Source organism: Lonchura striata, chromosome 4A (genome assembly GCF_050655825.1).
Source record: "Lonchura striata isolate lonStrDom1 chromosome 4A, ASM5065582v1, whole genome shotgun sequence".
Lineage (NCBI taxonomy): Eukaryota > Metazoa > Chordata > Aves > Passeriformes > Estrildidae > Lonchura > Lonchura striata.
This window is the reverse complement of record NC_140742.1, coordinates 18,298,020-18,322,425: the sequence shown is the minus strand read 5'-3', so window position 1 is coordinate 18,322,425 and position 24,406 is coordinate 18,298,020. Positions and strand designations below refer to the sequence as shown.

Sequence of the window (24,406 nt, the reverse complement as noted above, 5' to 3'; positions counted from 1 at the left end):
TCCTCTTGTTAATACTTAGCAGGCTTGTCTGCAGCTGAGCCTACAGTGAGCATAAATGCCCCCTCAGTCCCCGTGCAGAACTCGTTTCAGTTAAATCAATACAGCCATCGGGGAGACTTGAGGAAGCAAAGCTATTAGTGGGACCACAGTTAATTCTGGGGGAAAGAAACAAGCAACAAAAGCAATAAAACTGACTGATTACTTATGCAGACACTATAACCCTTTCCTGTCTGGGTCCTGCAGCACAGCAGAGGTGAGGATGCTCGCTGGAAAAGCCCTTCCTCCCCAGCTTTGGCATGGTCTCAAAGGACAGCTGCAGGGCAGAGGGCTGTGGCACAGAGCTGGACACGGCGCTGGGAGGAGGCAGGGCTGCTCTGGGGAAGGAAAGTGCCATTCCAGGAGATCCCATCAGCATGCTAGAGCTCAGGAAAGCAGCTCTCGGCAGCAGGAAATGGGACAGCACGTGGTGACTCCAGCTCTGGTGGAAAGCACACCTTTGGTGAGCAGGAGAGCTCAGAGCAGTGCAGGGACATCCCCTCAGCAGCCCCAGGGACTCACAGCTGGCAGCACCTGAGAGGGGCCACCTCTGCCACAGCAACAGCACACCAGGAAACCACCCAGGCCCACATCTCCCTAAACTCACATCTGTCTCCCCCACACATCTCCCTGTCTCCTCTGCCCCCTTGGATCATGCTGACTGCAGCTGCAGGCATTAGGTGGGAAGGGGACTGCCATGGCTTTTCCTTCTGAAGCACCTCAGACAAGCGTAGGAGCTTGCAGAGAAGCTCTGCAGCAGCAGCAATGTTGGCAGCAGCGTCGAAGACAGCTCAGGAGGCAGCAGGGCCTGGGTGAGTGCCCGGTGCCCAGAGCAGCACGGGGGGAGAGCCTGTCAGGTGACAGCTGCATAGGAAATAACTGAGAAGATGTGGAGATAGAGGCTCTGTAGCAAAGCAAACTGACTAAAAAGCAACATCAACATGGGCTGAAGGTTCTGCAGACTGGTGGTATAGAGCCACAGAAGCGTTCAGGTTGGAAAAGGTCATCAAGTCCAACTGTGCAGCCAGCACCACCACCACGTTCAGCACTAACCCATGTCCTCAAGTGCCACACCAACACTTTCAGGGATGGTGGCTCTACTATTTCCCAGAGAACCTTTTCCAGTGCTTTACAACCCTTTCTGTGAAAAGCATTTCCTTACATCTAATCTAAACCTGCCCTGGTGCGACTTGAGGCCATCTCCTCTTGTCCTGTCATTCTTTTCCTTGGAGAACAGACTGACCCACACCTGGCTCCAGCCAGGAGCTGGGAGCTGTAGGAAGTGAGAATGTTTCAGGGAGCTGTAGGAAGTGAGAATGTCTCCCCATTTCTCCAGGCTGAGTCCCCCAGCTGTTCCTCATCAGAGTTGTGCTCCAGACCTCTTCTCTGGACACACTCTGGCACCTCAATGAATGTCAGAATCTGAGGTATTGATGATTCTGAGATTGTAGAAAGTCTCTGTCTGTCAGCCCCGCTGCCAAAGCAGAAGCCATAATTGGTCTGTGCTGTTTCAAGGTTGTTTATTCTGTTTATCTCTCACATGTTCTGCTGCCCTGCCCAGCTCTGTCCTGCAGGGCAGCGTGTGGGGCTCTGCCCTCAGTGGGATGTTACAAACATTAAATAGCAGAAACTCCCTGGGCTGCATTTACAAGAACGTGCCAATATCTGTCACCTACGTTGGACAGTGTGTCCCCAGCCTGAACCAACAGAAAAATGCCAACACCACAGTGAGACATGGAGGGCATGGAGAAGGAGAAAAAGGACAAGGCACACCCAATTTCCTCCAGCTTGTCCCCTTTGGACCCCTCATCTAGAATTCTAAAATTTTACTTTTGCACCCGTGCCACACTTAATTATTACTGATATCAAACACTCAGAGCTTGTAATTGATCCTGTAAGATTGAAAACTCTTTTCCATGGCCAGAGATCACAGCCAGTGTCTCTGGGGGCTCTGCCCAGGGTCCCAGGGTCCCAGACCTGCCAGGGCAGTCAGAGGGATGCCCTGGACTCCCACAAATGAATGTATCAGCATTTCTGAAAGGGAATTTCTTTTCCTGCCTCTAAACTATCAGGAACAGGTTCACGCACAGCTGCTCCATCCGCAGGCCTGTCCTTGCGCTGTCACAGGCACCGCAGCATCCCGGGGCTCGCACTCTCAGCCCCGGGACGCCCAGCAGCCACAGCCCAAACCGGAGCAGCCACGGAGAGCCTGGCCCCGGGCAGCCTCCCGTCGTGAGCGGGGCAGCAGAGCCATCCCAAAGCCCCTCAGCCCGGCCCTGCCGCGGGCACGGCCCCACTGACCTCCCAGCCCGGGCCGCAGCCGGTTGTCGTAGCCGTCCAGGAGCCTGTCCAGGATGCGGGTGAAGATGGTGATGTTGTCCTTGCTGTCATCCACCACGTCCGAGACGTGCTTCTGAGAGAGCCTGGCACGGGGAAAAGCCAGGAGAGAGGTTAGGAGGGAAATCTGCACCGTGCTCGCTCCCAGAGCTGCAGGGAGGGAAGGGCCTCAAGTGCAAGGTGGGACCCAGATTTTGATAGATAAAGTCTTGTGTTTGCAGGACTCACCAGAGTGTTATGAACAAAACAGCCTGGCTGGGACACTTGGCTTGAACTAAGTACTGACATTGAAATGTTAATTAGCTAATTGCTCCTGGGGATCACCTACACCCCCCACCCTCACTACCATTCTAGGACTGGGATGCAAATAGAGGAACCAGTGGAATAATGGGAGGGGGTTTTGGGGATGAAAACACCCCTAAATGGAAGGCTGGGCACAGTGGAGGGGGCTGGATGGGTGCACTGGTTGGGGAAAAGGGAACCACATCCCTGGTCTTTGTATGACCTGTCACCATAACCTGCAGGGGACCAGACTGGACTGGGCTGTGGGAAGCAGGCACAAAGGAACACACACTCTTCCTGGTGTTACCAGGAGGGAAGGAGAGGGGACAGCTGCTGCTGGACTTCAGCAACAGACCCTGGCTGGTCTCCTCACCCTTTGGCTACCAGTGTGCCAGGAGGAAAGGAGAGAGGACGGTCTGCTGGGACTTCAGATACAGACTGCACACCTCTTCACCTCCAGATACCAGTGTGCCACAGAGATTCCAGGGACAGACCCTGCATGGACACTCCAGGGACAGACTCTGCACGGACACTCCAGGGACAGACTGCACAGAGACTCCAGGGACAGACCCTGCACGGACACTCCAGGGACAGACCCTGCACGGACACTCCAGGGACAGACCCTGCATGGACACTCCAGGGACAGACCCTGCACAGAGACCCCAGGGACAGACTGCACAGAGACTCCAGGGACAGACCCTGCACAGACCCCAGGGACAGACCCTGCACAGACCCCAGGGACAGACCCTGCACAGAGACTCCAGGGACAGACCCTGCACAGACCCCAGGGACAGACCCTGCACAGAGACTCCAGGGACAGACCCTGCATGGACACTCCAGGGACAGACCCTGCACGGACACTCCAGGGACAGACTGCACAGAGACTCCAGGGACAGACCCTGCACGGACACTCCAGGGACAGACCCTGCACGGACACTCCAGGGACAGACCCTGCATGGACACTCCAGGGACAGACCCTGCACGGACACTCCAGGGACAGACCCTGCATGGACACTCCAGGGACAGACCCTGCACAGAGACCCCAGGGACAGACTGCACAGAGACTCCAGGGACAGACCCTGCACAGACCCCAGGGACAGACCCTGCACAGACCCCAGGGACAGACCCTGCACAGAGACTCCAGGGACAGACCCTGCACAGACCCCAGGGACAGACCCTGCACAGAGACTCCAGGGACAGACCCTGCATGGACACTCCAGGGACAGACCCTGCACGGACACTCCAGGGACAGACTGCACAGAGACTCCAGGGACAGACCCTGCACGGACACTCCAGGGACAGACCCTGCACGGACACTCCAGGGACAGACCCTGCATGGACACTCCAGGGACAGACCCTGCATGGACACTCCAGGGACAGACCCTGCACGGACACTCCAGGGACAGACCCTGCACGGACACTCCAGGGACAGACCCTGCACGGACACTCCAGGGACAGACTCTGCACGGACACTCCAGGGACAGACCCTGCACGGACACTCCAGGGACAGACTGCACAGAGACTCCAGGGACAGACCCTGCACGGACACTCCAGGGACAGACTCTGCACGGACACTCCAGGGACAGACTGCACAGAGACTCCAGGGACAGACCCTGCACGGACACTCCAGGGACAGACCCTGCACGGACACTCCAGGGACAGACTCTGCAGCCTTCTCCCCATTCGGCTACACAAGCTCAGTGTCGAGCCCCCTGCCCAGCTGATCTTTTTAATAAAGAGCTGAACATTAATAAAGGCATAAGCCCTGTTCATTACAACAGGACATTTCTGGTCAACTCCCCCCTGTCCTCGCAGAGCTCCCCACTGTCCCCTCCCCACCGCCCAGATCCAGCAGCACCACGGGGAGTGGTTTAGGAGCCCTATTTTAAGCATTCCCTTTCCTGCCCCGAAAAATGGGCATTTCTGAGCAGAGGCTGTGGGAAGATCAGTTATTGAAGTGCCACTATCTCCTTACAGGCAGCATGGAAGAAGTGACACCAGGTATTTGGCAGATTGAGCCATTTCAAAGATCTCTGCCCCAGGGAAGAGGGAAGACAGAAAAGTAAGGATTCAGTAAACAGGCTTAAAGCCTCTTCATTAAAACACTTAGTGAACCATCTCTGCATTCTCCTGAACTTTCCCTGTTTATAAAAACAAATGAGTTTCCACATTCCCATCTCTGCTCAACACAGGAAGCCTACAAGCCCCCAAACAAGATGATTTCCTCAGAACACATTCTGCCCCAGGTGGAATAAAACAAGGAGTAAATTCCTCTAAAAATGCACATCTCACTGAAGAAAATCTTCAATGCAGTTTTGCAAACACAAGGGGCTCAAGTAATACATTTGCATTTTGTGTCTCCCTTTCAATCAACAGAAAAGGAGATTGTGAGTCCTTCTGGAACCACCTGCCTCTAACAGAGATTTCAGATGACACAGAGCAGCAGTGCTGTGGCTTCAAGCACAGCTTTCCCCAACAGAAATAGCTGTTAGGACCAAAACAAATGGAAAAGCAGAAGATTAAGTAACAGAAAACAAAAAGAAAAATCTATAGAGATGAAGAGTTTTCAAGGAAGATGGAAGAGGAAATAAGAGAGAGACAAATGAGGCAAAAAAAAAGGATTAAGAGGCACAAACGGGCAGCGAGGTGGCTGAGGAAGCCCAGCCAGGCAGGGGAAAAAAGGCTGCTGAAGCAGAGGGATGCTCAGCAGCAGCTACAGGAGCCCCTGGGGAGCAGGGAAGCTCTGACTGGCAAATTGGCACTAAATGGAGAGGTGAGTAACTGGGGAGCACTGCCCAGAAGAAGACCACAAATGCCACAGACTAGAGCTGGTGGACATGCAGGTCATGGTTGCAATTACCAAGGACAGCACCTATGACCATCAGAAACGTAATCCTGGGGAAAGAAAAGCTCCTAAATTGTCACTTTCTAACATTTCTGCCCCTTTCCTTCCCATCCCAGCCTCATGTCTTTCGATGTGTGGCAGCCACTGCTTTCAGCATACATCATGAAGTAACTGGGGGGAAAAAATTAATAAACCCAACAAAAAACTACAAAAAAAGGGAGTATTATTTAAGGAGTTCAAAGCTTAATCGTACTGCATCCCATCCCAGGTCAGGCTACCCCTGACACTGCTGGTGTACCTGTAAATACACTGTCAAGTGTCAGTAAGGTGACAAGTACCAGAGCTGGCTTGGAGCTCTCTATCAAAGTGTTCCAGCAGAAAACCCAGATTCTGTAAAATAGAAGAAGAGCAAAGAGTACTTCCTAGCAAAAGAGGAAAAATTGAGAGCAGGGTATGGGTACTTTTAGAGTCAGGCTGAATCAATACTATTTAGAATGCTGCAGTTAATTGAAATATTCCCTTTTGGGCAATTCTGACATTAATTTTCATTGGCTTCATTGACCAAACACTCCGGGAAATTTCCTTTCAAGTGCCTGAGGTCTGCTTCTCCGGGGGCACATCCCACCTCTCACAGGACCACTTGGCCTCTGTTTTTTAGCAAAGCAGCACCTGGAGGAGTGGTCAAGCCAGGAAGTTGAGCCTCCAGGAGGGTAACAAAGTGCTGAAATTCCAGTTCTCATAGGGTGATAATATAACCCTATGGGATAATACCTGACCCAGCCCTAATGCAGCCTGCCAGACCCAAACATCAAAACATGTCTGACATTACAAACTGCATCACAGCCTCCAAGATTTCCAGCTGAATCCAAATGCTGGTTTTGGCTTTTCATCTGGACTTGAACTCCCTGCAGGTAAGAAGAGTTCTGAGAAATTTAACAAATGCCTGCAGTAATTAATGGGGTTTCAATTGTACCAGCTTTCAATAGATGTCATGGTTAAAAGCAAGCTGTCCCAGTGTCTGCTGATGAGTATATAACCATCTATAACTTATGAATAGCTAGCATGCTCATGAAAAGCTCGTTCATTAATGTTTTATAAGCTATCTTTAAAAATTACCCATAATATAAAGAGCTAGAGGACGGATTTTTGTGAAGGAACTCCTGGCGGAGGCTCAGCGGTGATGGGAAAAATGAGTTTACAAATTTCAAAGCTGTTTTACTTAGCCTGACATTTGAGGGTTTGACTTCAATGTGAGCAGTGTGGGATTTGCTCAGGAGGTGCTGGGGGAAGAACGGCGTAGGCAGGATGAGGGAAGGTGCAGGCAGAAGAGAGCCAGCAGCACCTCTGCCTGGCACCTGATCTGGGCTAATAATTCCCTTCCCAGGAAAGCTCTGGGCTGCCTCACCTCACCTTAACATAAAGCTAAAGCTGCCCTTTAGCAAGGCATAAAGGAACTGCAAAGAGATGTGCGGGATCAAGGTTTTAAAATAATTAAAATCCTCTAGGCAGGAAGGACGGAGGTTTACAGCAAATTTAATTAGGATAGGCTTGAGGAAAAGTCATTACCTTGCCACCTGTGCACAGGCTCTCTGGGGAGCTGTGCCACATCAGCACGGGGGTCCCCTCGCACTCACTTTGGGAAGCCAATCCTCCTGGGGAGCAGTCCTGTGAGCAATCCCTGCGGGGCAGCTGGCGAGGGAGCAGCGGGGAATGCAGGGTGGGCAGGAAAAGGCACAGGGAGGAAGGCAGAGCTGCAGGCACAGGGCATGGGGACAGCCCACAGGCACTGCGGGTGAGGCCAGGGCTGGCTGCGCCCGTGCAGCAGCGCAGGGTCAGCACTACAGGGCAAGGCAACTGCACAGTCAGATCCAAGCGGACAAAGCAGAGCAGGCAGGACAGGGCGGGAGGGGCAGCACCGACATCTTTTCATGCCCAAAGATCCTTGATCCCTTCTGGACTTGTAACTCAGCAGACAGCATTGCAGTGTCCACATCTGGCGCTCTAAAGGCTTTTCTACATGTTTTATACAAGTCATGTATTATTTGCATTTCTCTCCCTCTGTGCACAGCTCCTCCCTCCCCACATCTCCGTCCTCCTTCCTCGAAGGGCTCCCCGAGCTCACCCAGCAAAGGCTCTGGCGGGATGCAGTCACGGACTAACAGGCTTTCATCTCCTCCAGACAGCTTCCAGAGGCTGGGAAGGGGAGGCTGGCAGCAGCATTCTGCTTGCCAGGACAGCCAGAGCCTGCACACCCAGGCACAGGAGAGCAGCAAGCCCAGCCAGGGTGGCAGAGAACCCTGGTGCTGCAGCAGGTCAGGTGTGCTGCCCGTGGGTCATTGCACCATTAACAGCCAAACAGATGAAGCAGATTGTTTTTCTGTTATTTAAAATACTATTAAAATATGCAATGGGGTGGGGGGGATCTCTCTTCCATGTTAAAACTCAGGCAAGCAGAGTCTTTGCCCAGAATGAATTGTGCAGAGGCCAAAAATAGGTTTTGTTGCAAAAAACACTGACAACTGTGAGAGCACCTCAAATAATGCCAGTGTCAGCCACATTAGGGACTGAAGAGCTCCGGGGTGAAAGGCATGGGGATGAGGACAAGGGGAGGGTCAAACACAGCAGAGACCCTTTAGTGCTTTGCCCTGCACTGCTTCATACACATACTGACCCCGGGGTATTTAAGTTCAGTCAGAGGACTGCAGCCTTGGCCAACAACTCAGCACTCACCACCTTACCCAGCAACAGCAGGGAGTGCCAGAAGCAGGACCAGGACTCCAAGGCTGAGGAGGGAGAAGGGCCCCATTCCTGGGAGCCTCAGCGCCATGGTGTCTGTGCAGCCACTGCAAAACGAGCCTCCAAACCTGCAGGGAGGGACAGAGGGGAATGACAGGAGACAAAAGAGATTTCATTACTAGGGAAAAGCAAACAGTTCAATTTTTCATGCTGGGCAGCCATCAGTATTTCTGGGGTCCTGCATTTGAAATCTGGGGAAACCCTCAGGAACCAAAGGCAGCATCGTGGCCTGGAGCGCTGCTGGCCCTGGGCAAGCTGCATCACAGCAGAGCCAAGCAGTACACACATTAAAACTCTCACCCCACCCTCACAGCAGACCCTGCAGCACCCCAGGTGCTTCAGCAGCAAGAGCAAAGCTCACTTTCCAAAGTAACCCCACCTTCCTCCACCTCACCCTGCAGGCTCAGTCACAACCTGCCCCTTGCAGCAGTGCCCAGCTCACCTGGCACCTCTGCTACCTCAGTAACACCCACACAGCACAACCATTTGTGAAGTCTCAAGACCCATTTTTTTTTCCCAACATCTTTTTCTAGACAGTTAAACCCTCATTTAATTCTGGTAATGACACTGCCAGAAATTATTATGAAGTTTGACCACCGAGGCCCAAGGTGTTGGGAGCGCTCAACGATACTACACTTAGTGTGCTCAGAGTTTTCATTAATGCTCAGTTTTACTTTTATTGTGATGTTATTGCACATTTAACTGCCTTCTCCTTTTATGTATCTCATTATGTTGATGCACCTTGGAGCAGCACTGCCAAGCAACAGCCTGGATAAATACAGCTTGTCGTGACATCCCCCCTGGCACCTGGGGGGTTCAGCCAGCCCCACTCTGAGCCCCCAGAGCCAGCAGAGAAGGCTCCAGTCAATCACAGCAGGCAGAAACCAGGGCAAGTTGCTGGTGCCAACCAAATGTGACCCCTGGATTTCCCCACTCAATGCTGCAGAGCCTTGTGCAGCTCCCCCCGGCACTGAAAGAGGTGCCAAACCTCAGCAGCTGGATGGCAATTCTGGGCCAGGATGAAGGGGGCAGGAGAATTATCTGGGTGCTGCCAGGGAGCAGGGGTTTCTGCACAGGGATGTGGGAGAGGAGAACCCCCAGCAGGAATCCCGTGCAGAGGGCTCAGCAGCTGGAAACACCTGGAGATCACACGTGTCCTCAGTGTACACCTGGCTGCCCCTGCAAGAGGAGAGGCACAAGGCCAGGCTGGGCCGTGTTTTTATCCCATTCCTGCATTTAGCTGCTCTCCCCACACCTATGGGGCCCTACAGTCTCCCTGGAGGCTGTGCCTGATCCTTGTTTTTTACCTCTAGGAGCACACGAGCTGCAGGCAGGCAGGAGTAAGAGCCAAACACCACCAGTCCTTACCACCCACCCCAGCTTTTGTTCTGGCAGGATACTCACTACCAGCAGGCACAAGGAAAAAAAGAACCAACCAACCAACCCAGCATTTAGCCCCAGCTACCTTTACCTTCCTCCCCATCAGCCCATAAGGTCCTTGCAGAAATTAATGCACGGATTAATTTAGGCACAGTGTGCTCAGGCTTCATGAATCAGGACTCCACCTGAGTGTCCCCTGGGGAAGCTCATCCTCACACCAAGGGAGCTGCAGGAGCCTCTGGCATGGACACACCCGCGGCTCTGGTGAGAAAAGCTCTGATTTGGGATGCCTCCTCTGCCTCTCCCCACTTTCCAGCTGAGAAGGGACACACAGTCTTGGAAATTCAAGTATTTGCTGATGAAGCACAAATTAACTGGCTGAACATCTGTTCTGTGGGAAATTCCAACGTTTCGGGGAGACTTCGTTCCAAATCAAGACAAGGACAGATAAAATGCTGATTTTTCTTACAAGCAAATTCAGAATTTCTTCAATAAGCAGTTTCTCAACAGATTTCCTTTCAACTTTCCCCTTTCATTTCATTTCAACTTGCATATTATACAATAGTATTTAATTAATTTTTTTTTCCCTAAGGCAATTTCAAATACTAGCCAAAAGCAAAAAAAAAAAAAAAAATTATAAAAAAAAATAAAAGAACCATTGCTGTCTATCCTCTCCCCAAAACACCACTGAAAATTTTCACTGAAATAAACATCTTCCCATTCAACTGCTGATTTTAGAAAATGCTTTGTTTGGGCAGAATTTGCACAGCCAGCAGACTTTGACCAGGGATCCCCACACAAATGAGGACACTCTGGATTTGCAGCAGGTGCCTCCTGGCTCTGCAGGAACTGTTGTGGCTCCTGTAGAACATTTGGGACCATCTTTATCAGATTTGGTGAAACCATGGCTGGGGCAGATTATGCACCAACAGTGGAAAAGTGAAGCTAAAAAAAAAAAAATGAGCACTAGAAAACGGAGGAACAAGGTAATTTGGAGGTTCAGGAACAATGACAAAATCCAGAACATCTTCCATGTGGGTGTGTCCTGTCTGAAAATGCCCAACTGAATTTTCACCAAACCTTGTTCATAGAGTTGTCCTTCAATATTATACAGACATGAAGGTTAATTTCCTACTTTGGATAGTTCTGATAAGGAAGATGCTAGCCAACAGGGGTGCTCAAATTAAGTCAAATTTGTGCTTAAGTCTCATTTGAAGCATCAGAACCAGCTCTACATACCTGCACTGGGAGCAAAATCTGTTTGCACCACTTGCCCAAGCAGACATTTTGCCAGTCACGTCTCAGTTTGTTCACACTGAGAACATCCCCAAAATGGGGCTTTGCTATGGCTGCACTCAGGGACTTGGGAAGGACAACAGAGCATGGAAAACAGCTTGGCACCATTTCCTTCCACTTTCCTTTGGTTCATGCATTGTGTTTTTCTAGGGAAGCTGGACAGGAGAGGCTGCAGGGCGTTTTCCTCATTCTATGGCTACTTCACACTTGGAGATGGATTGAGAAGCAGAGCCAGTCCTGGTCATCATCCTGCTGCCAAGCAGGAAACGTGTTGGAAAATGCAAGGAGGCTTTTGCAGAGATTTCACCATTCAGACAGTCCAGGGGATCACCCAAAGCTCCCCAGAGCCAGATCCTAGTGTGGCTCCCATGGCACAGCAGCTCTCAGCATCACTTCTCCCCTTTCCTGGGGCTCTTGCAAGCCCAGCCACAGGCACACACAAGAACCCAACTGGTGCAAGTGCTTTAGAAGCTCAACAGCTTCTACTGGCCACACAGCCTCCCTAATAAAATCAGTTTGTAAAACAACTCTCAAGGTTTCAACAGCCCAGTAACTGAGCTCTGTCAGAATCTGTGGTATTGATGATGCTGAGATTGTAGAAAGTCTCTGTCAGCCCCGCTGCCAAAGGAGTAATAAATTGAATTGTCTGTGCTGGGTTCCAGGTTGTTTATTCTGTTTATCTCTCACATGTTCTGCTGCCCTGCCCAGCTCTGTCCTGCAGGGCAGCGTGTGGGGCTCTGCCCTCAGTGGGATGTTACAAACATTCAATACCAGAAACTCCCTGGGCTGGATTTACAAGAACGTGCCAATATCTGTCACCTACGTTGGACAGTGTGTCCCCAGCCTGAACCAACAGAAAAATGCCAACACCACAGTGAAACATGGAGGGCATGAAGAAGGAGAAAAAGGACAAGGCACACCCAATTTCCTCCATCTTGTCCCCTTTGGACCCCTCATCTAGAATCCAAAAATTTTACTTTTGCACCCGTGCCACACTTAATTATGACTTATATCAAACACTCAGAGCTGGTAATTGATCCTGTAAGATTGAAACTCTTTTCCATGGACAGAGATCACAGCCAGTGTCTCTGGGGGCTCTGTCCAGGGGGGTTCCTGACCCCTGCCAGGGTCCCAGACCTGCCAGGGCAGCCAGAGGGATGCCCTGGACTCCCACAAGCTCCTCAGATTTTAGCACTCAAGAGCAGCTCTCGGAGAGGATGCTGATGGCAGAGCAGGCAAAGGGGTCCCTCGGTGCCCAGGGAAGGGATGGGAACACCCACGAGAGCCTCAGGAAACGCAGCACTGGAGCTCCTCCAGCCGTGCTGGGGCTGTCCCCGTGCTAGGCTATTCAGCTGTCACTTCCCACTCAGGAAAGCTCTGAATCAGCCAACGCCTTGATCTGAATACCTGCAGGGATCCCTGATCCTCGGGAAGGGGAGGGAGGATGCAGGCAACGTGCATTTAACTGCATGCAACCAAGCGAGGGTTTAGGAATGTTAATTGGCTGTTAACAGCCTCCAAGAAGGAAAAAAGATCAAATCTCTTACTAGGACTTGCTGAAGGGAAAACTGAACAGTGTCCATGAAGAAAGAAGTGCAGAATGCCAACATTTTCAAGATCAGAAAAGAGTGGTACGACTCTTTAGACTGACCCCCTCTTCCATATAAGTTAAAGAACATCTTCCCCAGAGCTTCTGGCTCTCCTCTGTGTCTGTGCAAGATGGAGTCTGGAGGGATGGTGTGTGTTCAGAGCAGCCCTGCACTTCTTCCTTCCTCCATCTGTCCACAGCTCACTCCTTAATGGCACAGTTAGCAAATGCACTCAGCACTAATTGTGCAGTTGCTGGTAACCTCCACAGCTGAATCCAATGCAGATTTCCTAAGGAGCCCTGCTGACATCCTGCAGCTGGAATCCAGTGATACTTGAAGTTCACAACCCATGGAATCTGGCAGGTGTCTTTATAAGCACACACCTAAGGGCTTCACAAACATTCCCACTCCTCTCCAAGACAATCTGTCCCATCTCCAGAGCATCATAGCACAACAGCACTCCAGGGAAATACAGTCTTCCTGTTGGCTGTGCTGTGAACAAGGAATTGGAAAAGCTTCCTTCCTTCATTCCCTCATCACAGAGACATGATCCAGCCCCTGCTCCCACTGAAGTGGGTTTTGGAACCAAAAAAAGTGCTGGAAACTTCCAAACCAGCAAGGTACCCTAGTAGCTATGCCAACATTGGTATCTCCTGACTTGGCACGCTGAGCCTGATCTTCCCAGAAATCCTTATTCTAGAAACCATTAAATATTCTGAAGTGCCTTCCTAGGAAAGAGTGATTAGCACAGGCTTACTGCTGACAAGGGAGAGACACAGAACTCTGGAGGTGGAGACTGAAAGATAAAATTGCAAAAAATGTGAGAGAATGGCCAGAGAGAGGGCTACTGCAAGCACCAGAAAATAAAAGAAGGCAGAAAAAGCCCATAAGCCCACCTGGGCACGTTTGTGAGAGTCACATGAGTATCTCACCCGAATTACTGCCCCTGGGAAGATGCACAGCCAGGGGAACCATCTGATTCACTCAGCAATAGTCTCACCAGGTGACAGCATTCAGAAACCAGCCCAAAGGACAAATTGGCCCCAGTAGTGCACCCAGAGATGCTGTCCACCTGTGGTGTCATTGGATCAGCATCCCCACGTGCCATGCATGGACACCAGTGGCATCAGCTGGAGGGGTGCAGAGCACTGAGAGCTCCCACTCAGCCCCCAGGACCTGCAGCAGCTGCACATCTTTTGTCAACTCAGGTATCCCAGGGAGGGCTGTGCAGTGAGGAGCTGCTGCTGGGAGCCAGCTGGAATTCAGACTGGGAAGAAGAAGCAGCCTCAGCCCAAAACCTCAGATCAAAGCACTTCTGTGCAGGAAGAAGAGGGTGATCCAGACCCTGGTGGTGTCAAGCACCATCTGCCCACCTGCACGGCAGCACAGCCAAGCAGAGCGCTCTAGGTGACCTCACAACACCTGCATATTTACCCCCAAACTCAGGAGCACTTGCACAGCACAAGAAGCTCATTAAAGCCCTTCCTCCTTGCACTGGAGGCTCTCCAAAACAGGTCCCAGGCAGCAGGAGAGGTTCTCCAACACCCCTCAAGGATTGCAGAATCATCCAGCCTGCACGGGCTGGGCTCTGTCCAGATGTCCCTGACCCTATGAGAGCACACCAGGCTTCTGGTGACCACTGCTGTGCCTCTTTAATGCTTCTTTGAGCAAAGCTCCAAGCTCTCTCTGCAGAGACAGCAGCCAGCAAGTGCTCAGTGCAGCAGCAATAAACACAGGCGAGGCACACGCTGCCCTGTGTCCCTGCTGGGAAGGGTTTTCTTCACTTCTCGATCACTCCAGCTGAAAAGGAGGGTCCCTTGGAACAAAAGCATCTTTTCATTTGAGGGCAGGGGCGGCAATGAGCAGCCACAGCTCATCTGGAAGCCCGGAACCGGCGGAGTAAGGCGCTGTGGTGTTTCACAAGACCCTGTCTCGCATCCCTTCGCTTCCCAGGTTGTTTGCATCCCTTTGTTCTGAAATGAGCTCGCCGGGACTCCCGTGTGCCGACACCCAGCTCAGCAGCCCAGCCCTGCCAGCTCCCAGCTCTACCTGCAGCAGCCAGCACGGGCCCGGCTGCCTTTGGGAGCCTGGATCCAGCCCAGTGCTCTGCTTCCATCACCTGAGGTCGCCCGGATTTCTCCAGCTTGCCTCCAGTTCAGCACTGTCTGGTGCGGTTCAGATGCTGCTGAAGGCCAGAAGCTGCTACAGCGTTTTAGAGAAATCAGAGATTGAGAAACAGGCAGCAGCACCTCCATCCACCTGAATCCAACTTGCTCTTTGCCACCTACGTAGAGAAACAAGCCCTGGCTCGCAGCGAGGGGCGCGTGGCAGAGCAGCCACACAGTCCTCGACTCCTGGCCATGGAAATGTTTGTGCTCACCTACCCAAGAGGCACACACTGGCCTGTCCCTGCAAACACACAGGCACTGTAGGAGCCATAAACAACCTTCCCATGAATCTGCCACACACAGAAGGTACAAGGCACACGTGATGGTTATCAAATGTGTTGTCTGCAGCTCTGCAAGGGACGCCAGCAGAAGAAGACACTTGGATGCAGACGCACCAGGCAAAGAAATTAAAGGTTTAGATCAACATGTAAATCTTGGGAGCAAGCCTTAAAGTAGATTTCTTCTGTAAGTTGTTCTGCTGGTAACGAAGGAATAAGGTCTGTGCCCAACTCCCAGCCCAGCTTTAATTCTCCAAAATGAGAAGCCGCTTGACAGTTTTTCCTCATCAAAACAAAATTAATCCAAGTATTGCATCTCTCTACTCAAAAACACATCCAGAGGGACTGTAGAGTGATTCACACCCACAACTGCTATGGGAAACCGTTTGCACTCATAGTGTAACAAGCCAACACTGATTCACCCACATAATTACAGGCAGACACTGATTCACAGCTACTGCAACTGCAGACAGACTGACTCACAATCAAAGCAACTGCAGACAGACTCAGGCTCACAATCACAACTGGAAATACAACTGTGCTGACAGTATTCACAGTTCTGTGTATCTGCAATTCCATGTACCCACCATCCTCTGGAAAACTGGCCAGCAGTGCAAACGCTGCGCACCAAGCCCCGCGGTTTTTGCTGGCGCTTTTGACCTTCACCCCAGAGCCATCGTGCCCTCGCTGATGGAACGATCCCCTCACCTGAGCAGCTTCCCTGCCCTGGCAGCCCCGCAGGAGCCCAGCACGACTGCCAGAGCCTGGCCCCGGGAGCAGAGTGAGACACACGATGCACACAGGGGAGTGTGCATGGTGCAAGGCATCCCTGCACATCCACTGCGATGCCACACACGGCCGCGCTGACTCCCTGCTTCCAGAATATGAGCGAATGCAAGCCAAGTATAATACATTTAGCCCACGGGCAGAGGAGATGGCAAAAGACTCACCACTGGGCAAAAGCCTGAAAAGCTGGATTATTTACTACACTCTCTGGCTGGGTTTGTAATTATGTCAGTGTTCAGCCTGGGTATTGTGCTACTTTTTGTAAACAGTTGGCAGGAATACTCAGACTGAGATGAGGGGCTGGGCTCTGTGCTCTGGGCTCTCCAGTGTGGAGACAAGCGGGCTGAAGAGGACATGGTCTACTTAGACAAAAAAAAAACTGAGGTGAAAGAACACATTAAGCAGGAAAAGGCAAAGGAGAAGCTGAGAGTGAAGTGGGACAGGTGGCAGTCTACAGACAAAGGGAGAAGAAAGAAGAAAGAACAGAAGGAGAAAAGCTCCATGATGCAGACTTGTGATGAGAAGCTCCAAAGCGAGGAAAAGCAGCAGTCCCCCTGTGCCGAGGGTGTCTCGCAGCAGTGCAGACAATGCATCTGTGCCTCCCCGCACGCCGGGCTCGGCTGCACGCTCAGAACCAGGAGGAGATTCCGGGAAAAGGACACAGCAGCCCCCAGGCGAGCGTGTGCCGAGGGCCCAGGTGCAGCCGCAATCCCTCCAGCTGCTCGGAGCTCTTGGGAAGGAGCAGCAGGTCAGGCTCCAGCACTCCTGCCTCTGTGCACTGCGGGCACCCGGGCACCACGGGCACAGGCTGAAGGGCAGGATGGCCAAACTCCACCGAAACAGCATCACCTCAAAACTCCTCAAAATCCCGCATCCTCCAGGGCAAGGAGAAAGTTAAGAGGCAGACTACAGAAAGGAGAAGATTTGCCTGAACCACAAGTAGCATCTTCTAGTTATGGGCTGGTCCTGCCTCAGCACCTGCTGGTTTTCTTCTTTGCGCTCCCCAGAAGGGCACTAAGGGGATGGAGGGGTGAGGGAGCAAACCTGCTCTGCTGTTGCCACCAGAACAACCCGGGTGAGCAGCCACTGGGAGCTGCTCTTGCCAGCCCATGGCAGCGGGAATTTCACCAGAGGGTCCTGGTTCTCTGTTTCTGTCTGGGGATGCTGCTGCAATTGCAGCCAGTCAGCAGCAGATTCGAGGGAGACACTACAGATGCAATTGGCCAGGGAAATGGACTATTTGTTCATTTGTACTTCTCTTGTCCAGGAGAGAATCATTCTGGCAGAAAGCAGAGTGAGGAACAATGGCTAAGTGTTGCAGTGGGGACTGTCTGCCACTTAATTGCATTAGGCTATTCCTTTTTAATGATCCATATCTCAGTCCTAGTAACTCTGGGAGAAGGAGAAAAGACCTGGAGCTCCTTTCCCCTCGCCCCTCATACCAGCATCAGAAACCGCAGCCCCCAAAACTCCTCTCCCTCCCCAGCCCAACACAGCATCTGTGCCCATTAGGCCTGGCTGCGGGATTCCGGGGGAAATTTGACTTTGCTTTACTACACCCTTCTCCCGGCTCATCCCTTCCCCTGCATTCCCCGTCCAGCTCCAGCCAGGGGGGCTCAGGATTGCCTCCTCCAGGCGTTTCTCCCCGCAGCCGCTCTCCCCGCTCTCCAGCCAGCAGCGGCAGCCGGGCGGGCTGGATGCCCGGCGGGGAGCACCGGGGCACGGCTCCGCTCCGGACCGACACGCGCGGAGTTCCCGCGGGAGCGGGGATGCTCCGAACCGCGGCCGCCCGGCCGAGCCCCCCCTTCCCTCGCCGCTCCGCCTATTGTCCGCGACCCCCAGGCGAAACGCGGGGCCGGCGCGGCCCCCGGCAGCCCCATCCCGCCCCGGCCCGGCTCCGCGCTGCCCCGCGGCCGCCCCCCGAGCCCCCGCCGGGGATGCGCCGCGGCGGAGCGGGCCCGCGCCCGCCGCCCGCCCGCACTCACCGGCTGCCCCGGCGGGGGCTCGGGGGCGGCCGGAGCCCGCGGGGCTCCGCAGCGCTGCGCAGGGCTCCGCGCCCGGCCCGCCGTGCCGCCCGGCCGGGGCTGCCAGTGCCGCCTGCGCGCTGCTCCGGCCGCGGCGAGCGAGGCAGACGGCGAGGGAGGGAGGGAGGGGAGCAGCATCCCCCCGCCTTCCTCCTCCTCCTCCTCCTCCCCGCGCCCCGGAGGAGGGTTTACCCACCCGCTTTGTGCCGAGCCGCCCGCCCCGCAGCGCAGGCGGCGGGGATGGGTCGCTGCCTCTTGCCCCGGTTTGGAGCCCCCTCCCCGAGCGATGGATGCTGCGGGGTCCTCCGCCCAGCCCCGGCCTCAGAGCACCGCCATCCTTTCGGCGCAGGAGGATGTGCAGAGCAGGCTGGCTGCTCCCTACCTGTTGAAGGGGGGAGCTCCTCGAGGCGCTGATGCTCCTGCGAGGAGGTGGGCAGCACCCCAAGCTGCCTCCACGCTGCCGGGCCTGCCCGAATCCCGGGTCTCCCGCCGGGACAGGGAAGTTTGGCCCACAAATTGGGATCGCCGAGGCTTATATCGCAATAAAACGACAGGCAGAGGGGGAAAACGCGGGGAAGAGAAGGGGAGAGGAGGAAGAGAGGTTAAAATGCAGCAAGGTGTTGGCAGTGAAGGCAAGGGCAGAAGTGGTGTGGAAATGCAGGGATGCCAGAGGAAGGGCTGGCCAGAGCCGGCTGGGCTCGGGGAGGTTTTGCAGAGCCACACGGCAGCGAAGCTGGGAAAGGCAAAAGCTGACAGTGAGGCACACTCAAAATATATTGTCCCTGCAGAGCTCTCCCTGCTCAGCACGCAGCGCGAGGCTCAGCCCAAGTTGCCTCCAAGGTACAGAAGCAGCCCTGGATCCACCACTGAGGCTGTGGGGTGGGTGCACGGATCATCACTGCAGGCACTGCTGACCACCCCAGAGCTCCTCTGGAAAATACTCTTGGTTCTGAATACTTAAAGTAACATGGAAACATACTTCAGGACAAGGGCCCTCAAGGCATGGGTGATTAAATCTAATTTAACTGTCAGTTCTCCGCATTGAGGTATTAGAAAATGACCCAGTTCTTGCTTCCAGGAGAAAGGGGCAGTCACGGTTCTACCTCATCCCTGCAGAGCACAGCCATCCTGACTTCAGGGGGATAGCAGTATTTATCATGGCATTCCTGGACAGTAGGAAGAGAACCTCATCTCTCTATCAAAGCCAAATTTCATCTCCCTGTGATCTGAGGATGGTCTTTACTAATCCATGTATCCAGGTGTGTCTGTAAGCAGCAGGTTGAATGCCAGTAAAGTTCTGCTTTCCTCTGCTGGGCAGGGTCCACAGGCAAGATCAGAGGAGCTCACAAGGTCTGAAGACCAACATCTCGAACAAAAACTGGTCACTGCCCCCACAATCACAGCTGCCATGTTTTAGACCAGAGCAGGAAGCATCTTTAGTGTTACTGCAACGCTTGGCTCACTTACAGGAACTCTGAACCATCACAAACCCTAATCAAGATAAGTTTCTCCAGCCCTCAACATCACATCCAACCCCAGACAATGGAGATTAAATACACACAGGACAATTTTGCAGTAGCAGCAAGACCTTCAACTTGTTATTTTCTGTCCTCTGAAAAATATTTTGTCTGAGCAGCAGAGACCTAAGTTGAGAGATCTCATGTGGACAGCCAATATTTTAATTGTCCTTAGGCTGTTCACACATGAATGACAGCACCCAGTACATGGTGTAGGGCTGTTGCCATTTTAAAAAGTCTGTTTCTGCATTGAACTCCTCCTGCCATAATATAAAGCATCACTCAAGAAGACAGCTGTGTGTGCATGCCAGCAGAGGAGCTTTTTGCTGGTCTCCAAAACTAGGACGAATCATAGGATCATAGGGAAACTCGAATTTTCAGGAAGAGATTTCAGGACACCAACAGCTAATCCAGTGTCCTACTCAGGGCATGGTCAGCTAAGGAAGAGCCCTACAAGCAACACAATTTGGCCATAGTTCTTCACACGGAATTCCTGCTTACGTCCACGATTCCTCCAAGCCACATCTTCTGTTCCTCATTTATATGCTTGTGAACAAAAGACTGTTGGCAAGGGAACAGAGAAGAGCCCAGAGGGAGTCCCAAGGCACAGCCATTCCCTTAGCTAAGAGCCCCAAGGGTCTGGCCCACCATCTTCCCACTGGAGAACACACCAAGATGACCACACTCAGACAGGGGACCTGGCCTGCTCAAGGACATTGATGGCCTTGAGGCTGAGAGCAGAAATCATCCTAATATTTCTTTTTCCTCTTTTCCAAACTGATTCAGCTGCTGGCATGAGCTGCCTTGGATTTGAGAAGAGGCATGAAACAGAATCAGTGAGACAGGCATATCCGGAGACAGAAGTGACTCAGGATTTTCAATGGCTCGTATTGAAGAACACTCCAAGATTTACACATTCAAGTGCTGCTAACAGCAGTCAGAGGCAATAAAAACCATGCTTCTCTTGAGGCCTGTTCTTCCATGAACAACAGTTCACACACAGTTCATACACAGTTCATACACAGCTCCCCAGGAGCAACATCTCACTCTGCCCTGAGATGCCTTCACCAAACACTGCCTCCTGTGCTCAGAAGTCTCTGACACTGCCAGCAGCCTGGACGAGTCTTGGGCGTATGGCCCTTCACTGGAAGAGTGAAGGATCTAAGATTCTTAGATTTCCAAGAATCTAAAAATCAAGTGGAACCACTCCCCTTGAAGCCACAGCACACGACAGGTTCTTACAAAGGTGGGGATGAGACTAATTGGAGTGAGACAGAGAAGAGAGCACGACATGAACAGCGAGTTGCAGAGAGCAGAGCAAGAGGAGCAGCACCTAAGAAAGGTGCACCTCCCAAATTAGGAGGTCTGTGGATGACATCTTGTAACCCTTTGTGCCCCTCCAGATGTGCTGATCCACACGATAATCAGCTCACGCAAGTCCTTGGCAGAGCAGGCACATCAAGGTCTGCTTCCAGCTGCCAAACCATTAATCAAAATATCCACCAGTCAAAGCCCTCCTGGAGCAGAGAGGCTGTGCCAGAGATCCCAAAAACCTTCCTGCCCCTCATGATTTGATCACCCCACCTGTTAGCCCTGCAGAGACATCAAGGGAGGCTGTGGAAATCTTCCATTATCCCAGCCAGTGCTGAGGAACAACTGACCCATAAGGGAAGTGAGTGCTCCCACCATCTGGACAGTGCTTGATGATGGAATTAAAGACATAAGGGCTATCCAGCAGTAGCACAGGAGGGGTTTGGACAGCAGGGGATGCTGTCAGGATGGAAAGAAGAGGCTTTGGCCAGGGAAGCAGGTGTTGGGTAGCTTAAGAAGTCCAATTTTAGAAAACCTTTTCTCTGGGGGGTATGGGTAGTGTTATCAATATCTAGTTGTAATTGCTTTGATCTCTGCTCTATTCAGAAGTAAAGGTAACCCTCCATTAAGAGTATCAGTCTCTGTGGATACATTTATCAATTTAAGAGACATAAAAACATCTTGTGAAACCTGTAAGCAATTATCTTTTAATGCATCTCTCCATCATAAGGCTTTTAATTTCTTTTTTAAACTATCTAACCTCCCTGTCTCTGCCTTTACCTGCTGGAACACCTCCCTGAACTCTGGCACAGTCCAGGAGCTCATGGCTTTGAGGCAAAACCTTTCTTATGGTGATCAAGGTTAAAATGTGGCTGTCACCATATTATTGAAGAGTAATCTCTCAAAATGGAAGTACAGCAGCCTGGGAATACCTTGCTAATAATTAGCAAAGCCTTTCTCTCCCATCAACCTGCTTAACAAGCCAGAATAAAAGTCTGCTAGCTTTTAGGTCCATGCTGCAATGCCCTTGAACAGAATGGAATTGCAGATTTGAGCCCTTCAACAGCCAGGCAGGAGGGTCCATTCTGCAGGTGGAGGTTGGAGGAAGAGCTTAGGGATGTGCAGCAACCTCCAGCACACACAGCTCTTGGGGGCGAGTCCAGGCCATTCCCATTCCCACCCTCCAGCCAAAGCCAGATCCAAGGAAGCTGGCTGCAGTTCTTTGCAGGGAAGGGCTGAGCCAGGACACAGCTGACCTTCCCTGGCACTGAGGGGCAGGAGGACAGCGTGCTGGGAGGGACAGGTCCCAGGAACACCTCCCACAGGGCCACTGGGAGGCACAGAGCCGCTCCAAGGACCAAAGACCGTCAGCACAGGGAGGGCAGTGCAGTTACAAATGTCCTGCTGGGTTCCAGCACTCGCCTTGGCAGTGAGCAGCTGGCGTGTGGAGACAACAGGACCCAGGGCACAGCTGAGTCCTTTGTGGCAGGCCTGTGTGAGGGGGTCCCTGCAAGCTGACATCCACGTTGGAGCCCTCTCCTGCTGCCAGGGAAAGCAGCCAGCCTGCACACAGGTGGCCAGGACAAAGATCCTCTGCCATGCCCTGGTCACTCACCGCCAAGGAGCACCGCGATGATGTCCTGCTTCCCAAAGAGCTGGGAGAAGAGGGCTCCTTTCTCCCATTCCCTCCTACTCCTAAAGCACCCGGGGACAGCTCGACAGCCTTACGGACCAAACTCCTGTCCCAGTCTCCTGGTGTCACCTTCTGTCTCTCCATCCCCACATGGCAGCTGCCCCTTCTCCGCACGCGCCGCTCTGTGCAGCCGGAGCAGCGTCAGAGCCCGGCTGCGATGCTTTATTAGCCCATCTCCATGGCAACTCGCCTCCAGCTCCGCTCCGAGAGACCCCCGGCTCCTCTGTGCCATGCAGCAGCCCCCCCGGCTCGGCCGCGGGGTCACGGCTCGCCCCGGTGCCACTGTCCCCCCTCGCAGCCGGGGCTGCTCTCTGCCTGCTGAGGCACCGCATTCTCACCCCTCGAGCGAAGCCGAACATCCATCCCGAGGGGCAGCATCCAGAAAAGTGCTTTGGAGCCACCCATACGAACCAGCACGGAGCTGGAGCTCTGCTGCCTTTGGGCAGGGAGCAGGGTGCGGGGACAACCCCCGGGCTGAGGGAGGGAGGAGGGCACTGCGTCCTTCCCCTTGCTCCCCCATGTCCATGGTGAAGCCCTGAAAGCCTGCCCTGAGGGGACAAAAGCCACCTAAAATGCTGTGTTCTCTCAAGAGCTGTGTTAGCCCAGCACAGCTCAAAGCAGGTGACCACAACCTGCTGGTCCTCACAAGAAGAGACTTTTCCCACACACCTTTTCCTCATGGGAAGGGGCTACAGGACATGCTCCTTTCACCCTCTCAAACACACAGCAAAAGCTGTTCTTGCTGCTGTAACTCCCCCTCCAAACCTCAGAAAATAGAGAGAGCTTTTGCTTTGCATCCCACATGTTATGCAGATTGTCACTTCATCCATAAATTCCACGCACCTGATAATGCTGGGACTAAATCCTGACAAGACAAATACGAAGGTGGCTCCTGCCACCAGAAGTTCAGGTAACTGAAGAAGCAGCCTGGCAAAGTAAGAGAGAAAAATGATTATTTTCAGAAGCAGCTGGGGCACTGCAGGGCTGTGCTGGTGGCCCACCTGAGGTCACAATTCACAACCAAACATGCACTAGTGGAAAAGATATTTTTTCCCTCACCTTTCCACATTCCCTGAGAGGAACTGATCAATAGATCTGCTGATATATAATCCTGAGGGATGCTTGCAGTGTTTCTACACAAGACCACAATCTTTGTTGCCTTAGATGAGGTTTTACCAATAGCTTAGACATGCCCAAGGAAACCCAGCAATGGCCATTAGGACAGCTGTAAATCTTCATTTCACACAGATGGTCAACATACATACCCAGACAAGACCTCACTGAGCTAAAAATCCCTTCCTGCGAGGCACTGCAGAGCTCAAGGGCTGTGTCTAGGCAGATCCTGGTAAAGCAGAGAGCTGGAGTCTCGTTTCTATGACAAAACATGCCATCCCAGTCTCCAGAAGCCAGGTCCAACTCCATGCAGAAATACCAGAGCTCTTCTAGCAGGGGGAGCAGTCTCGAAATTCAAAAGCTATGTGCTGGCAGTGGAACAAATTCATAAAAGCTAATGGGCCTGAAAGAGACTGTATTTGTCCTGCAGTCCCTTGGCAAGAGCAAAAATAAACCTGGAGAGAAAGACCTGTTCACATACTCCCTGTTTTCTGTTTGCAGCTACAACAGCAGCATCAGTTCAGAGATCCCCCTGTGGAGTCATAAGGTTTTCGATGCCTCAGCATTTCTATTTCTAACGTTGCACATGCTTGTCAACTCCAAATATTCTTAAACAATTTAGATACCTAACACCTAAATCAAGTGCTTACGAAAGCTGGCTTTGAGAGTCACTGTTTGTGCTTGTTTTTTTTCTGATGCAGGGTCCCTCTGAGTTTTTCTCTGCACCCAAAAAGCTGTGAACTCAATTTTTATTCAGAAAGAATCGAGTGGCAGGGAGCCAAAACCTACAGCTTGAAACAGGGCCAGATATCAGGAGGTTCACACTAAAAATTGCTGGGGTTGACAACGCCAGCTGAAGCGTTTGGAAAATGCCCTCTGTTCATGTTTCATGCAATATGTGATACCAGGTCTTTGTTCCAAATACTCTCCTCAGCTCTTTGGCAACTCAGAGGAG

The 24,406-nt window shown here is 52.5% G+C and overlaps 1 protein-coding gene across 10 annotated transcripts in view; it reads right to left on the bottom strand.

Moving 5' to 3' along the window:
- LOC110472673 (gamma-aminobutyric acid receptor subunit alpha-3) overlaps positions 1-24,406 on the bottom strand; it is a 124,789-nt gene that overhangs the window by 62,239 nt on the left and 38,144 nt on the right. Inside the window, exons 1-3 of one of the 10 annotated variants that reach the window (XM_085570665.1) lie at positions 23,182-23,255; positions 8,239-8,364; positions 2,338-2,459 (exon numbers count right to left, since the gene is read on the bottom strand). In XM_085570665.1, the coding sequence (XP_085426791.1) occupies positions 2,338-2,459; positions 8,239-8,327 (211 nt within the window). In that variant the 5' untranslated portion in view covers positions 8,328-8,364; positions 23,182-23,255. Of the gene's footprint in view, positions 1-2,337; positions 2,466-8,230; positions 8,365-17,778; positions 17,930-18,013; positions 18,164-18,199; positions 18,222-23,181; positions 23,256-24,406 lie in introns of those variants that run through there. The other 9 variants (XM_085570666.1, XM_085570668.1, XM_085570667.1 and 6 more) reach the window with 9 other exon arrangements.